Source organism: Colias philodice, chromosome 14 (assembly GCF_061535455.1).
Source record: "Colias philodice isolate Cphi_HAF_F1 chromosome 14, ilColPhil1 Martin Lab GWU primary, whole genome shotgun sequence".
NCBI classification, from domain to species: domain Eukaryota; kingdom Metazoa; phylum Arthropoda; class Insecta; order Lepidoptera; family Pieridae; genus Colias; species Colias philodice.
Window position 1 is genome coordinate 4,858,383 of NC_143099.1, and position 18,078 is coordinate 4,876,460.

Consider the following 18,078-nt stretch of genomic DNA (forward strand, 5'->3'; position numbering starts at 1 on the left):
TGCTGTCACGGGATGTTCGGTGAATTGTGAACAAATACGAGAAATTTTAATCCTGAAACTGAAATTCAGTACAATGTGTATTATTCATATTTTTATCTCAAAGTGCAAGCCTGTACGAAACCCTGAAATTTCTCAAATATGATCGTACGATCCGATAAACCAACTGCTTTACCTTCGTTACTCATAGCAATAACCTCCCAATCATACTCACACGCTCCGATAAGGGTCAACACAGTCAGAACCAACAGGACAGTAATCCGAAAACGTTCAACAATTCTAATTCGCCTGACAGCTGTCACAAATTGACATGACGTGTGTTGACTGACCTGTCAGAAGCAGATTTTATTAGATCCTGCTCTAGTTATGCGTCCCTCTTCACAATGGGCAGCGTTGGCCCAAAAAATGATCGTCGATGTTTGCCGCCATCACGGCGATTACGAAGAAGCAACTACAATGACGGCCGATCGTGGACATTTAGGCCTGATAACGTGATTGTCTCTACTCGTCCAACGTTGCCCATTGTGAAGAAGACCCATCAGGCCGCGTTTATAAGGTGACAATGACCAATCTGTTAATGCATTTGGGAGTTGAATATGTGGGATGATACGCCCAGTACATGTAATTACACGCTCGGCGATTCTATTTTGATGTGATTGAGTTCTACTTAGAGCTTCTTGAACGTGTTATGCTCTGTAAAATTGTGTTTTATAATTTGAGGTCGCATATATCAGTGGCAAAATTTGTGAAATGAGTATTATATGCTACTTATATCCTTAATTGCGTTTCTCTATAACACTACCATATTTTGATATATAATTTTAGATTTTGCATTGGACCTCCGCCAGAATTCAGTTTAATATCAATAAAGATTAAAGCCTGAATAGTGGAATGAGCAATCATAAGTGCATTATCTTATTCCATTTCGTTCTTTACGGATAGAATGAATTCTGATTTTGAGATATTCCCTTAACTAGCACAGAAAAGCGATTAGGAAACCGATTTAGTACTTTTTAGGGTTTATTTATTTATTTATTTATAATTCTTTATTGAACAAAATATGAGAAAACAATAGAATGTAAAAAGAAGTAGAAATACAAAAGCATAATTTGCCCAAAAGGCGGCCTTATTGCTAAACAGCAATCTCTACCAGGCAACCTGGCGGAAGAGGAAATGCAAGAAGATTATGGGATAGTGCAAAAAAGTGGGTTCCGTACCTCAAAAGGAAAAAACGGAACCCTTATAGGATCACTTTGTTGTCCGTCTGTCCGTCCGTACGTCCGTCCGTCCGTCCGTCTGTCAAGACCCTTTTTCTCAGGAACGCGTGGAGGTATGACGCTGAAATTTATATCAATTACTCAGGTCTACTGTCCCTTGAAGCTGTGAAAAAATCAAACTTCTAAGCCAACGCAATCAAAAGATACAGCCGTTTATGCCGCAAATTTTCGACACTTGCAAGGGAATCAAAACCTACAGGGTGCTTCCCGTGAACTCAGAATCTTGAAATTTGGTACGAAGCAACGTCTTATAGCATAGATAAAGGAAAAATTACGAAAACCATAAATTTTTAGTTACATCACATAATATAGTTTTTTTTAAATAATTTTAAACTTACTACGCATTTCCTCATAAACGCGTAGAGGTATTAAATTGAAATTCATACCAAATACTCAGGTCTATAATACCTTTAAGCTGTAACAAAATCAAACTTCTATGTCAACGCAATCAAAAGAAACAGCAATGTACGGAACCCTCGGTGCGCGAGTCCGACTCGCACTTGGCCGGTTTTTTTATTCTAGAGAGGGAAGCGCTTGGCTCAATCTCGCCTGATGGAAAGCTAAGATGTGGCCTAAGATGGTACGCGCTTCCCTAGTTCTTATAAAATGTAGAGCGAAGTTTATTCATTTAGAAATGTTTATTAATATTTTACCACTAATAATAAGTTATAAACCAGCTGAATATACCAACAGTAATTTTTATTGTGTTTGTAATGAATAGTCTGATAATGCAATGAATTTTCTTTGTTTATCAAATTAATTTCCACATTGCAGGCTCAATATTTATAATAGCGTTGTCATCGTTTATTTTAATTTAACCTATATAAATATGTTACGATTCCTTTATTTAGAGTTAATTGATTCCCTATGTGTGTGTTACAGTATTAACTTTTGATGTATGTGTGCTATAATATAATAAATCAATCTACGATTGGACAGACTGCCAACACATTATTACGCGTAGGAGTGTCTCTTAACCACTTAGATTGATTGCATCTATCTTAAATTATATAAATTATATAGTAAATTATTAATGGCTTGCACCTTATTATAAAGTATTTCACGTCTGTGTACGTGGATAAGAAGTTTGCGAAAAACCGTCTAATTATTATATACCTACTCGTATTTTCTCAGTTTTCCGCGTAAATTAAATGAATTTCTGAAAACTCGCTACTTCATCAGCTATTTCGCTGCTATTTTTCATTACGGCCAAGTAATGAAAAATATACACACAAACATAGATATAAGGTAAACAACAAATCAGTAATAAGACTGAACTAGAAATCATACACAGTGATTCCTATTGAGATGAATTCTTATTAAGAGTTAATTACTTCAATCTTTCTTTTGGACTGGGATGTATTTAGAAATTAAAGCTAAATATAAATGTAGATTTTCGTAAGCAGTCTATCCAATAATTTAGTATGGGAAAACAAAGCTTCATAGCGTCTTATCATCCCGAAGTAATGACAAATGATCTGAATATCGCTGGTATTAAATCCTGGCTCTGTGCAGTCGGATAAATCTGTTCGTGATAGGCCGAATACCTGAGGCGAAATCTTATGAACACTTTACACTCTGAATAAATTCTCTTCTGATTGTTGTGCCGTTATTTTTCAAGTTGATTTGGTTTATTTTCTTTTAGGTAACTATGTCGTTAAGTGATGCGTAGATTTAATTTTTCGGATGATTAAGTATTATTGAGCTTTTACTTTTAACATTATATTCATCATTTAAGCTATTTACATTATGTGTAGTTTACCTATATTATTCACTGAAAATGATCATAGTTATAAATTTCATGGTTATGCAAACATGATTTCATATTTTACGCATTTTTTCAATATTCTCTGTACCAGCTTGCAGCTAGTTTACTTCATTACGAATTAAGAATTATAAAAACTTAGGATTTTCTTCAAAATTTGTTCCCGTACTGATTTACAAAAGTACTAAAGGGCACTCAGCCGCCGGGCACCACGACGCTCAGCCACCGATGATTCCGATGTTTGCCGACGCTGCACGGCCTCGCAAATCTGCAGGGCGGGCCTGGATTGGTGCGAACTGCAAGATTATACGTCATGTACGAACTACTGACCTTTGTATCATGTTCTTTCTGTATCTAACGAGTAACGATGTGATTTGTATTGCAAGAGATGATTCGTATGGTTTTCAAATTGTTGCGTGGAAAGAAATTGCGATCTCTTTGTCTTTCAAGTTGTAGATTATAGCGGGATTATTATGGCAAGTGATAGATAATACATATCAGATGAATAAATATTAAAATGAAGAATTCAAGATATGTAGAGCAAAAATAGCTATTTTTACATTAACCTTTTTGCATCGATCGAATAAATAAAAATAAATAGTTTGCCGGAAATCGCTCCATAAAATAAATGTTTAATAAAAACTAAAAGTAACATATTCATCATAAAAGCCGTTTGAATAAACTGATAACTAAACGTCGACCAATAAATTGTTCTTTATGAGTACAAAAACAGGTTGCATAATGTTCCCGTCTGATTTAAAGGTCATTTAGAATCAAGCACTCTTTCATTTCTCATTACCGTATAATATTACATGTCGCTGGGGATCGCGAGTCCCATGTGTGTTCTGCCATTTTCAATAAATCCCATAACAATGGTCATAGCCCATAGGCGCTGGGCCACCATTAGAGGCGATTACGTCACGCATATTAAACGCGCTTTCATCTTACCGGCTATTGTGCGCTCTGGCTACTTCATGCTACTTCCTTATGCACAGGACGCGAAATAGCTCGTGAATTATAGTTTTTTGATAATGTTCATTTATTTGCTTGGATAGTCTCTTTTGTTGTTACACGGGATTTGTTATCTATTTGATTGGTGGAGGGATTAAAAAAAATTGTTTCAGTAATAAATGTAGATATGTATGCTAATCAGCTTTTAACTTTTATTATGTTGTATCTTAGTGTTGTGCTGATTAATTGCAAAGAGAAGCTCATTTACAATATTTATAGTTAAATTACCAAACGTACATTTGAACATAGTATAAGTACTGTAAGTTGGTAAGCCAACTTCAGAGAAAATAAAAAACCACAAAGAGATAAAAATGAGCTCTTGTATTGAAATGTTCCACATTAATAAATTAGAAGGAACTTAGCACGGTTGCTATGGTTACTGAAAAGTTTGCAAGAGTTGCCACATACCAACACAGCAAATAAAGACCTTTAACGCTTACAAAATAAACCGAAAAAGCCTCTAGAAAACAAATTAAAATTTCCATTGTCAAGTTAAATGACTCTACACTGAAAATGTGAGCTTTTGTTTTCGTGTCGCGAAATTTACGCATGAGAGAATTTCGTCCCCGTTAAATAAAAACAGAATCGAGTAAATGTTAAATAAAAATTCCCTTTGTTTTCCCTTGTATAATTGGTAAATAATCTCTTCATAAGTTTGATGTCAAGTGTGACTTGTAAATATAATAATTACTGTTGAAAATACTCTCTATTTAAATGTTACCAAGCAACTTATTAATTAAATATTTGGCATTTGTAGTAATTAAATAAAAATAGACTTGGTTACCTACCATTCATTATTTCTACTATCCCTAAATACAAATTGGTAAAATAGAAGCCACTACAGGTAGAACTAAACAAATAACAAAAAATACAAGTATTTATATTATACACGAATGTTTAAACCGTTTATTATTTTTTTAAACATACATCGATAGGTGTCTTTCACATTAACGCATCCTACCTACCAGATTGCAAACCTTCTAAAAATGAATCGGTAATTGGCACCTTCAGGCTTTAAAATTCATCTGTCGAAGCTATCTGCCTTCGGTGGGTTCGAAGGGACTGTATAATGGACGCATGTCAACACCTACAGATAGCGATGTCGGTAATGCTCTATAAACATTGTGGTCTAAGAACTGCTTAAAAGTTTGAAGTGAACTTTGAGGTCAGATGAAAATATAGTTAAAACTACAAAATAGCTTTGTTATCAATTGAAAAGCTTTATTAAGTAACTAGGAAAAATAATTTCATTAATATATTGCCTCCGTGTTATGTGTAATATTTAATATTATGTTTAACAGCACTTATTTTCTTTAAATTGCAACTTATTTTAATAATGAGAATAAATTATAACAAATCATAGAACAATAAATATCATTTTATTATGATTACTTTTACATTACCTTCTCGCTGTCATGCTTAAAGCTATTCAATGCGTAACAATATATCTTTGCTCATTATTTGAAAAACGTATCCGCAAACAATTTGAAGCCAACCAGTTCCCGTAAAATTTGTATTTTCATCGGCAAGAAACGAACCGCGACACTTTCCGATCGTGACTCGGTTAAAAATCTGATAAAATTTAATATTAAAATTCAGTACTCATTATTCTTAAAAAACTTTGCAAACAATACAAAATTCCGCAGTTCGCACCCGAAACTCGATGGTTAAAATCGACGCTGTAGATATATATAGTAAATCATTATTCCGAGCTATACAAATGTCCAGGCGTACGAACACACAAACATGTGTACCAGCTCCCATTATACCGGAATGTCTCCTTGATTTTGAATGGATGCTTATTATGCACCCATTTACACCCCGAGAGCTGCCCGTGGATGTAGGACCACTAGAAGCGGCAATGTGATTTAAATGCCAAAGCGGCTACGAAAGGAATTATCAATTAATGCTCATTCAAATACTTACTCAGAATTAATAATATATTTACTAGTGAAGTAATTTCTTATAGAAGTAGAGTAATGGGTGTAATCATGAAATATTTTGTCAAAGTTTCGGTATAATTTATAATTTAGTAGCGGATGTAATGTCTATTGGGACTCGGTAGGAACATGGAAGCAGCTTGATAGATTTTTTAATAATAGAAAATTATGACACGCATTTAAATGTTTCTTATACTTTTAGATTATTTTCTCTTAAATATACAGCTTTTAGCTTTCAAATTGATTTATATTAATTTCTTAAATAATTTTTAACATTTGTAATAAGTAATGCTACTTTTTTGTGATCAAGATAGATTACATAGCAAATCGCCTTCATTAGACTGCATTCATACATTTATACCGTTCTATATCATTTACCACTTACAATCCCTACTTAAATCCCTCCAAATCTCCACGTAACACTTCCAGCGTGGCACCTACAAAGATCCGAAAACAGTGGCCCAGAGGCGATACGCATCTCAGCGCTGGCGGTGGTAACAAGCGGCGTGTTCCTGTCAATCGCGCTAATGTTCACAATCGCTTGCTACTTCCATACATTGTATAGCTGTGTTTTCATACGCCGCGTGGGCACTGACAGAATAGATTAAAATCGATTTGTTTGTTCAATGAAAAGTTGGATAACGATGGTTTGGTGGCTTTGTTTGCGCGTTGTAATGCGCTTTGCGGCTGTTTGATGTAACGCTGGCGTTTTAGCTGTTTGATACATTAGTTGGCTTAAAAAGCTTATTTGTAGTGGAGATTTGAAATTCTGTCATATGTTTCATATTGAATTTAGCAAAACCTTCTGTAAGCGATCAATGTTATCTTTATAAAAATTATTTCAAAAACTTTTATTGATACAATTTGTGAAAATAAAAGCTTAATTCTTTTGACATGATCAATTCTTTAAACACACTCAACCAATATTTACACCCACAAACATTTATAACTTTCAATCCCTTTATCATTTGCAAAGCACTCATAATATGGTAATAAACATGTCCGGTCATTTCTTTACACGTGCTAAGCCCACTGAAAGTCTATCAAAATGAACAGAGGCTTACCATTTGTGTCACAGCATCTTACAGTGTGTTGAGAATTTAGCACCTGCGCATTGGCTCCACAGAATAGGATGCGACTACAAGCGGTTGTAATTGCACTTGACCGGTGAATTATATAGCCTAAATAATAATTTTAAAGCATGTAACAAAGTGGTCATATGTATGCAAGTAGGTAGAAGAATGAAGAAGTTAGAAGTTTTGGCAAATTTATTATACATTTGAAATTTTTCCAGGAACGCTATTTACCTTAGACATCGTCACCACTTTCCATCAGGTGGGACTGGATTCAAACTTATGCCTATCTACTTAAAAAAAGTAGGACTTTACTTTAGCCATAAAAATACTATTCATAAATTCACGCTAGCGAAACTTTTCTAATGGAAAAGTTTGATTCTACATCATATTTTCAGCGAATAGCGAGAGCATTAAATTAAATCGCTTAGAAGTTATAGCTTCAAAATCGCCGTATTAAAAAGCTGTATAAAAGCATTTATTAACTAGTTAGCCGTATTTGACCACTTTACGGAGTAAGCAAGGGTTTCAATAGGCCTTTTATGAAACAGTGAATTGCTTAATTTGTATGGAATTTATGGTTTTTTCATGTTTATGGATGCATGAGCTGGAAAAACTCGCATTTACTTTTGGATGTACCAGTTACGGGTTAATTACTTATTTGTGATTAATTAATACTATGGATGGCAGCCTTAATTGAGCGTATTACCATAAATTCCGTCTACTTTTATTCGATGTTTTCGGCCATTTTCTTTTTCATTGCGTATAGGACAATAAGTTAATTGGTGTTATTGTGAGGGATGTTTATTCTTTGTAGAACAATGGATTGCATAATGACTGATATACATGGGCATTGCATGTGTTTGTTTTTGTTTTGCTGAACATCTCAATACTAGTTTACTCAACTTTATGTAAAGATAAAAAATGCTATGCATGTATAATCGTTAAATTCTGAGGCCATATAAAAAGCTCAAGGAATTACATTTGTATTCCTATAATTGATTTTTTTCATGAATCTCATTCAAATTATACTCAATCTTTGTTTCAAGTCGTAATAAAAAGCAACAGAATCTGACAATTAAAAAGGAATTGCATATTATTTATTGCAATATCTACCTAAATATTTATCAATATAAGTAGAAGGTCGTAAAATATCCTAAAAGAGCATCCGATTATCCGATCTCAATGGGCATATCTCACAAAGGCAAATGGACCATATCTAAAGCGTTCGTGATGAAAAGTTAGCGGAATAAATTAGTTTAGACAATAATGAGGTAAGGCATTGTGACGTCACAGGGCGGTCCAAACAATTGTTGACCAAAAGCGGCCTGCTGCCGATTGTAGCACGCACTGTACCGTCGGCATATAAAGTACCTCTCAAAAGTTAATTATTTGGCATCATAATCGTAATATGAGTCAATAGTACTGTAGCAGATTTTAGATGAATTTGTAATATATGTTTAGTTAATGATTTGATATTGTGTTGATTATATGTTGCCTTATAGGCTACTTTAGATACTCGTACATGCCTAATAAGTTACTTTTCAAAGCTCTTAAAAATACCTAATTAATCTAAAAATATAATTTTATAGAACATTTCGAGAAAGGTGCAGTAGGTACTTTAGTTTAAAGTCAGAAAACTATGATTAACTTCCTTTTTATAATAAACATAACTACACTGATATATTCAGCTGTTTTTTTGCAAAAACACCTAGTACCTAACATCTATCTTCACAAACATCCACGTTTATATCATGAGGACTTTCCTCTCGCTATACACTTTCAATTTTCACGTTACGTCTTACCAAGGGTGTAAAATAGATAATTTGCGGCCAGTACTTTATCAGATGGGCAGAGAGTGCGTTAGACGGTAGTTACTAGTTAGTTAGCAATTATTATTATTTAGTGCGGCGGCACAAAGCCTACACCTACGCGACTGCGTAAGCTTGATTTGTATGGATCGTTTATTTTTCTGTGCACTTAGTAGTGTTCAATTGTAGGTAAAGATATGTCTAGGTTTTCATATGTAATCTTGAAATGGATCAGCTAACGGGTTTTTGGTAGCTCTTACAATTTCTTTCAGTATTTGGATCATGTTAACTTTCGAACTCATAGCATAAGTACCTAGAATTAAACGAGGATGATAGGTGATAATTATAAATGTATACAACATTATTAATACATTATTTACTGTTTGACGCTCCTAGCTCTTATTATTATTCCATTTAAAATTATGAACCAATTAATAAATTTACGAAATAAGTAATACCTTCTGATTATATTTAAACGATATATCCACAATAAACTAATGCAAGACAGTATCGGTCCACAGTCGACGTATCAAATCATCCTTTGTTAGCATTGTTAATTTGCTCACAATCATATCTGATTTAACGCACTAAATATACATTTATTCCATTCAACAATAACGCTTATTAATATAATACGATAAGGTTAATTGAATTTATATTAAAGTTATAAAACATTCATATTTAAGGTTAAGTTTTGACAGTACAAAACAGCTACCGTGTTGCTATAATTACACAGATAATAAATCAACTGACCTGATATTAATTTTGAGTAATGATATTAATATAATTAATTGATTTGATTAAAGAAAGTATTCATGAATGTTAAATATTTTGAAGTAATTTCTTATCCCTTTAGTTCTTATGGGAGACCAATCAGAAGTTATAATTTTAATTACACATTACCTAAGTGAAAAAAGCCATTACTAATAGGTACTAATGTTTTAAATGGTTCAATATAATAAATCATATAGGTACCTAGGTATATCGCAAGCAAAAATATTTACTTTTGAAAAAATTCAAATTAGATAGGTACCTAGATTCTATTTTACACATATTTAATCAAATTAACATTTTTCTAACAACATAGAAACTTAAAAGTTTACAGTTTCAACGTTAATTTGAGATTTATCCAAAACTCTAAAGTTCTAAACTTCAGAATAACACTACAATCGAGACCAAAGGCTGTTTTTCAAGTAGGTATAAACAATTGTTATCATAACAAATCATAGCTACGATAATAAATTCCCTTTGAGAAAAATGTTTCCTCTCCAAATATGCCTATCGTACAGATTGGCTCCGTTCACTTGGAAGCGATAAGAAAAGTTTCAGAAATCAATAGATAGGGGCGGCTATACAATTGGAGATTTTTTTAGGGCCCCGGATAATATTAGTGGTTATTAAAATAAATTTTCTGTTTAATGTATAAAGTGTTTGTTGTGATGCGAATGAATAGATAAATTAAGAAAGAGTGTATTAATTGAACATAATTTTTTTCGAATTACATGTTAATTGCACATTGGGATAGCCTTATTTTGTTTTTGAGTGTTAACAGAGTTAAGTGAGAACAGATTTGTTTGTATTAGAAAGTTATTGATTTCTTTTATTTTTTTAAATTGTTTGTTTTTATCCTATAGACCTATAACAACAACTAGATACTACTAACTTATAATCTCGGTCGTTAATTCCTAGTCTCTTAGAAGAAAATTATGATTTGACGTTAAATATTGCGAAAAACAATGCAGTTCATTCAATTTTTAAATTCTAAATTGCATTTAAATATAAAAGAAATAGTATCAAATTTTTAAACGTAAACATTTAGAGAGCTTCCTGACTGCCATACTAGTCAAATATAATCATAATACAGTGCCTATTAGCTCTTTCACGTAAATCGATTCAGCTGAAATTTGGTATGCAGATATAATATGGCCTGTTATAACGTATTGGCTACCTAATTTCTGGGACATTTATGATCGGAATGTATGAAATTGTTATGAAGCATTGTATACAGGGTGTAATCGTTAAGTGTGCACAAGCGATTATTCCGTAACTATTGCAGATATCAAAAAACTTTAAACTGATATCGAAAGTACTTAACCTAATGAGTAAAATGGCCATAATAAATTTTTAAAAATAAAACGAGAAATAACCAAAAATGTTACATTAAACGCTCCCATACAATTTATTTCCCATACATTTTGTATTCATAGTAGATTTTCGAAGTGACGTCCTTATTGTGCAATACAATGAGGAGGTCTATTTACAGTTTCTAAATGAACTTCCCTCCAAATTTGCGAAGTAATTAAAGCAGAAAACCAAAAAAACAAAAAAAAAAGCTAAAATCTTTCATATTAAATGTATAGGTTGATCCAAAAGTAATGATAATTGGGTATTTCCTGTGCACATAAAAATATAAAATAAATGTTTTATACTTGATCATGTAATCACTAAGTTATCACAAAAAAATTATATCTACAGGCCACGTTTCCAAGTATTAACATTAATTTTAATGTGAACAGTGCGAGCCAGAATGTTTCCCGACGAAAAGAAGAAACAACGATTCGACATTTAGAGGGTGAATTTCTAAATTTTTAATGAGATCAGGATAATTTTTTGTCACGATTTGTGACCATGGGCGTTACCTGGGTTCACCATGTTTATGCTGAAACCAAGAAACAATCAATGGCCTGGATGCGAGCTTCCAAAGTGACGGTGAAGATTTTCAAAGTGAAAATTAGTGGGATAGATTAAAGCCGTAGTTTTTTGGGATGCTGAAGAAATGTGGAATATTTTAAGAAGGTAACCACTACTACACAGGGCTCTTACTACACAGACCAAATTAAAAGATTGCGGGTAGGTTAGTAAGAAAAAGAGACATGGCAAACTTCGGTCTTGTATGTTGGTTCACCAAGACAACGCACCAGATCACAAAGCGTCAGTTGCGATGGCTGCCAATAAAAAATCGGCATTGAAAATGCTTGAACACCCACCCTGTTTGTAAGATCTAGCTCCTAGTTAATTCTATCTCTTACCTCGGCACAAGAAACACCGTCGATACAAGAAATTTTAAGACGACAGCGAAGTGATGGCCGATTTTGAGGGGTTTTTGTAGATGAAGTCAAAGTTTTTTTTTTCTAAGTTAAGGAAAAAAAATATCGAAGTATATTATCTAGTTAGAAGACTATCTAGAGAAATACATAATTATTTTAACTGTAATGACCTTGTTTAATATTGATTATCATTACTTTTGGATCAACCCATGTACATGGGATATTCATATCTCATACTAAATGTATGGGAGGGTTTAAAGTTAATTTTTTAGATATTTCTCGTTTTATTTTTAAAAATTTATTATGGCCATTTTACTCATTAGGTTAAGTACTTTCGATATCAGTTTAAAGTTTTTTGATATCTGTAATAGTTACGGAATCATCGCCTGTGCACACTTAACGATTACACCCTGTATAGCATTATTCTAATCTGTTTTTTTCTATTCTTATTTTGTACATATTCTCTTTCATAATAATATACGTAGTTATATATAATTAACACTTCAACATTTCTTTGGGGCCTTAAAACATCAGATTTCATAACTGTAATTTAGTGAAGTGTCCCAGGGATTCGATTTTATTACTGCGGTGAAGTTTCCATAAGAACTGGGGCTTTCTTAGAATCTAATCATGGAATCCTTAGTTCCTAATCAGGAAGGTGCGGAAAATTTATTGAAGCAATGAGTAAACGTTAAAACAAGCGTATGAGTACCATATGTATTTTATAGATGAGAGAACTTTTCGACGACGCGACGTTTATCTGTAATTGGATCGATTTATATATCTATCTATTTGTTTATATGTTTAGAAATACTTATACTTTGAATTTTTGATGTTCCATGTAGGTATCTACATTTTTTCTAATAACTGGGTATTCATATAAAACAATTGTAAAAAATGGCTATAATAATTATTAATCTAATTTGCATAGTGCGATTTTCTTCTATGTCCCCCTAGGTACTAGGGAAGCGCGTACCATCTTAGACCACATCTAAGCTTGTCTGAAATACCTATATAAAATATTTATTTATTTATTTTGTCGTAGGAGGAACCAGCTACTTCAGGCGACAGCGGAGACGAGAGTGGCAGCGAACCGGAGTGCCTGAACGACAAGCCGCAAAACCATACGGAGTGGAATAGCAGAGAAGAAGTTAATAATAGGTAAGATAATTTTGTAATAACATGTAACAAAATAATTTTAATGATTGTTGTTATTTTTAAATAAGTGCCTGCACAATGCATTATATCTTGATGCTCAATTAAAGACTGGGTGTGCTCATTTTGAGTGCATGTGCTGAAAACGGTACTATTTTCTTCATTTACCCGTACAAATCTGCAACTTATGTATATTTTTATATAAACATGTGATTTTATTTTTATATGTAACGCAAAGCGTGAAAAACTATCCAAATCTATTTACAAATACTTAAAGTTCACTAACGTTTCTGTAAAGGAAAACTCAAGGTACCGCTTTAAACACTTTTGTGCAATTTGTTATAGGGATTCTCAAGCGGATAACCAACCTTCTACGTCCTCATCAAATCAAGAAACAGAAGCAAAATCGAGTCAACCGTCGTTACCCAGGATTCTGCCCAAAATAGACCTTCCCGGGGGCGCCATGTTGTATCCTTCCGGGGTGCTTGCTGGCGTGGGGTTAGATGGATTGGGCACTAACCTAGGTCTGGGCAATTTGGCTATGGGATACCCGCATAGCTTTATCTTAGGTTTAGCTAATCAAGGACAGGATGGAGGTGAGTTGATATGAAATAATTTTTATGTCAATAATTTTGGTAGTATTTTAAGAATATTTTTTAACACAAGCTATGTAGTATTTAAACTTTTAATTAGTGCTAGATCATATTTCAGTTATATCTAATATCAAATTAAAGTATTCGATAAAGATTTAAACACATACTTTTCATATGGAAACCTGTTATCTTATGAAAGTTCTGAAATCTTATGAAAGACTGAAAAGCTCTATTAAATTCACTCTATTAACATTACCATTATTAAATAGCAAGTATTTCCGACTTTCTGTCGCAAACCTTTTGCCTATTATTCTATAACCATTTGAACTATCTCACTTACAAAAACACAAAAGTCGCTCAAACTTTCCCAATTTGTTCAGCAGCGTCATCATCAAACCAGCCGCAGTTCATCACCATCCCACTATCGATGATGGCAGGCGCGCCCAACGGCTGCCCCAGCGCTTCCAGTGATGACAGCAGCGAGCTGCAGGACCTCAGCACTGGGGCAAGGAAGTGACCGCTGTGAAGGTTTGTTTAGTATCGAATAATATTATATAATGCAATATGTACTTTTTCATGTTAAAAGAAACCCTTATCGCCTTTTAATTTAAATCTAGTTCCCTTAGTTTTAAATTATCTTTTAGTTTTAAATGTATATATATTGTGCATTTGTGATGAGAAAAATAAATAAATTTTAATGTAATTAATTTTAATTTAATTTAGTTCCCAACTTTTCTCATAAGTTACCATTTACCTTATTGTAGTCGTAATGCATACCAATGTAAATAATGAAGTTTAAAATAAAGGTTTCAATTGGCACACAACCTAAAAGAATGGTGTATGCCAATGGGCAATGCCTATTAGGTATATAACTCAATACACGTTTATTGATCAATACACGTTTAGTGCACAGCAATACAACGAGGTTATAATATATATATACCTGGATTAACAAGGACTTCAGTTTGCTAGATTTGTCCAATAATTGAAATTGATCTAGTCATTGTCTATAAAATTCTTTAGGCGAACTAAATTATAATATACGACATGTACGACCTAAAACAGATGATATAAAATAGTTTATTTCGATTATATCCACCTTTTAAAATAGCTAATTGCTCAAATAATATTAATAATTATTATTTTTTTCAGAAAATTGCCGCTGAAGACTGGAGTATGTTATATTCATTGTATTAATTATTATTATCTTTTAAATACGTACATAATGTACCAAAGTGTAACTGGTTAGACATAAAAGCAATAAACTAGTGATATTCTTAGGCTTCTTATATTACTGAAGATCCGTATATAATTCAATAAATAATAAATTGTTATTGTAAAATTAATAACACCTCATATTAGTAAAATATCTAATATGTATTATACTATATTTTTAGATACAAAATCAGTCAATTCAAGAACCAAGGGTGAAAAATAGTCTATTGTAATATTATGAAAATGGATTTAAAATTCAACAATAACTCTTATCCAGCATAGCTATAAATCATAATTGTTTTGTCTATACAATAGTTTTTTGATCGAGAACATTATATCTTTGGTCATTATTTAGCTATTTCTCCTGGCTTTTAAATAAAAATCGGGAGCATATTGGCGTGGACATAGCACACTTAGATCGATCCTTCAAACAAAATTTGAAATTTAAAATCCCATAGTTTATTTATAGACTGATATATCTTATTCACACACCTTATATTATTTTTACATGCAAAATAAGGTATTTTTTCAGTTACCTAAGTATTAGACAGTCCTTCTTCGTTATTATGGTTTGTAAAATACGGATCTTCAAAAATTGTGTATTCTAAACGTTATTTCGTGTACAATGCAATGCGTGTAACCATTTGACTTGCCAAGTTGCATATCGTGAACCAATGCCATTCACACTATTTATTGTTTTAGTTTAAGCTGTTAGTTAAGTGTTGTTATCGAAAATTGTAAGAGTATTTTTGTACGAGCTAATGCTAAAGTCAATTCTAAACAGTGTAGATTAAATTATTTTAGGTTATTGATCAAAATCGAGTTTCTAGATCAACTGTTGCTGTGTATAATGTTTTCTTACTTTCAATAATGTTCAAAGCATACTTAATTTATATACCTACTATTTTATTGGAAATGTTAAAAGAGTACAGTTAGAAACGAAAATCGATCTATAGTCAATTTGTGCATTTTAGTAACACAGTTAATAATTTTGTGACAATAAATATTAGATACTTAAATTAGGAAACTGCTTAGCGACTTCCGTTGCTTACTGTACTCTTATTTGAATTTAAAACATTTTTTCCTGTAAAAGGTACTTTTGGCTTAAAAGCATTTATAAAAACTTTTTAAATGTATAACCAACAACGTTAAAACGTGTACAATATTAACTTAATTTGTTATTAAATACTTAATTACTTGTAAGTTTACCAATTGTAGGAATGGTCGCGTTTTGATTTGTATTACATAAATGTTCCTTTCTCTTATAACTAAATAAATGATTTCAAATAATTTGATTGTTTTTATTCATTCATTTTTCCATAGTTATAAATGTTATTGAAAATATATTATGATGTAAAAATTTACCTACTATCATCTATACCTTACCTACATTTTATTTAGTTGTTCGCCATCAGTGACTGATGTAGCAATTAAGGAACTTTTTCCACCTATATGCAATGATTTTTACCAAAGTATTCAGACCCTAATGCCAGTTCTGTTATTGACTTAAAATACTTCGCTATGTCGACGCTCATTTTCTTTAAAACTCAAAAATTCTGAACCGACTGAGCCCGAATTTTGACAAGATGTTATACAACTCGCGTCAGAGATGCAATGCATGTATTTATGTATCACTAGAGGTCCGCCCCAGCTTCGCCCGTGGTACATATTTCGCAATAAAAGGTAGCCTATGTCCTTTCTCGGGTATCAAAATATCTCCATACCAAATTTCATGCAAATTGGTTCAGTAGTTTAGGCGTGATTGAGTAACAGACAGACAGACAGAGTTACTTTCGCATTTATAATATTAGTATGGATTACATCTTCATAAATATATTTCCATATCTATCTATAAGTAAGTTATTTCCTTCTCCCGTAAACATCAATATAAATTAGAAGATAACATGAAATGTAAAAAACGCTGCCAGACATATTAAACCAAATAATTAAAATAAGAAGGCATTTGTATCTTACAAAAAATACAATAGCAAAATCGATATTATATTTCCAGAATCAATTATTATCTTTCTCATAAATAATCACAATAAAATTCAAAACAATAATAAACTTTGTTACACAGATACGTTACGTTGCTACAAACATTACAATTACAGACAAAGGAATTTAATTAAAGTCTCATTAAGAACAACCTGAACAGTTCACATGATAATAATTCTACAAAAAGTATTTAGACGCCATTGCTATTTTAGTTTTCATAAAAACTTCAACAAAAACTCGATTATTCGCTATTGAATCGACCAAATAATATAGACCCCTATCCCTCCCTCTAACTTCGATTTAAGATGCTTGATGCTTGATGGAAAATTAGCCCGAATTATTTTATAGATAATAATTTAAATGCCTTGCATATATTTACATTATTAATTTGCGAGTCCTTGACAAAAAAAATAACGAGGGGAATTGAATGATTTTATTAGAATAATATTTGTTTTGTGCCAATAAAACACTTGTTTAAAAGCTGGTGGTCTGCCATTGGTCAGCCCTTCACCAATACAGTCGATTGATTGATAATGGACACTTGAAGGAATAAAAAATCTGTAGAGCCGTTTATTATTTTCTTCTATATATTAATTTTCCATTTAATTTAATATTCGTTTGGTTGTGAATACTTGTTTTGTCTGTATAAATAACGTGGTCTGTTAAGAATTAACATCCATTAAGTAAATATAAGAATGATTACGTATATACATAATATATCTATTATAAAAAAGATTAGGGTTAGAAAGAAATAGAGTTTGGGGTAGGCAATATAATATGTATAAGTAACATTATTAATTATTATCATTATCGAAAAAGAAAATAAATAGATTTAAGTATTACTTATTTTAAATTAGACCAGCACAGCGCGTCTTGATTTACTGCTGTTATAAACTAATTGCCGATCCTGCCTTTGTCCAGAAAAAGGAATATATCCTATAGAAATTTAAACATCAAGCGAGAAATAAATAACAATATTGATTCGTCTCGTGAGTATTATAATTAACACCAAAGCGACTCCATGCATCCTCTGTTATTTGAAATAATCTATCAAAAGGCAGCATTGCATATTCCTGCCACTGCGCAGTCTCACGCACACATACATATGCACATATATTCTCATCTATATGTACACCTACTTATGTAGTTCAACAGAATTCCGAGTAGTAAATGATCCGTACGTTTACGGGTTAAAA

At 32.3% G+C, this 18,078-nt stretch overlaps 1 protein-coding gene across 4 annotated transcripts in view; it reads left to right on the forward strand.

The window, feature by feature from the left end:
- The window catches only part of bs (serum response factor blistered), a 173,819-nt gene extending 158,472 nt beyond the window's left edge, over window positions 1-15,347 (forward strand). For 2 of the 4 annotated variants that reach the window (XM_089703299.1, XM_089703302.1), the window contains 4 exons: window positions 12,967-13,082; window positions 13,422-13,672; window positions 14,050-14,197; window positions 14,822-15,347. In XM_089703299.1, the coding sequence (XP_089559425.1) occupies window positions 12,967-13,082; window positions 13,422-13,672; window positions 14,050-14,186 (504 nt within the window). In that variant the 3' untranslated portion in view covers window positions 14,187-14,197; window positions 14,822-15,347. The remainder of the gene's footprint in view (window positions 1-12,966; window positions 13,083-13,421; window positions 13,673-14,049; window positions 14,198-14,821) is intronic. The other 2 variants (XM_089703300.1, XM_089703303.1) reach the window with 1 other exon arrangement.
- The last annotated feature ends 2,731 nt before the right edge of the window (window positions 15,348-18,078 follow it).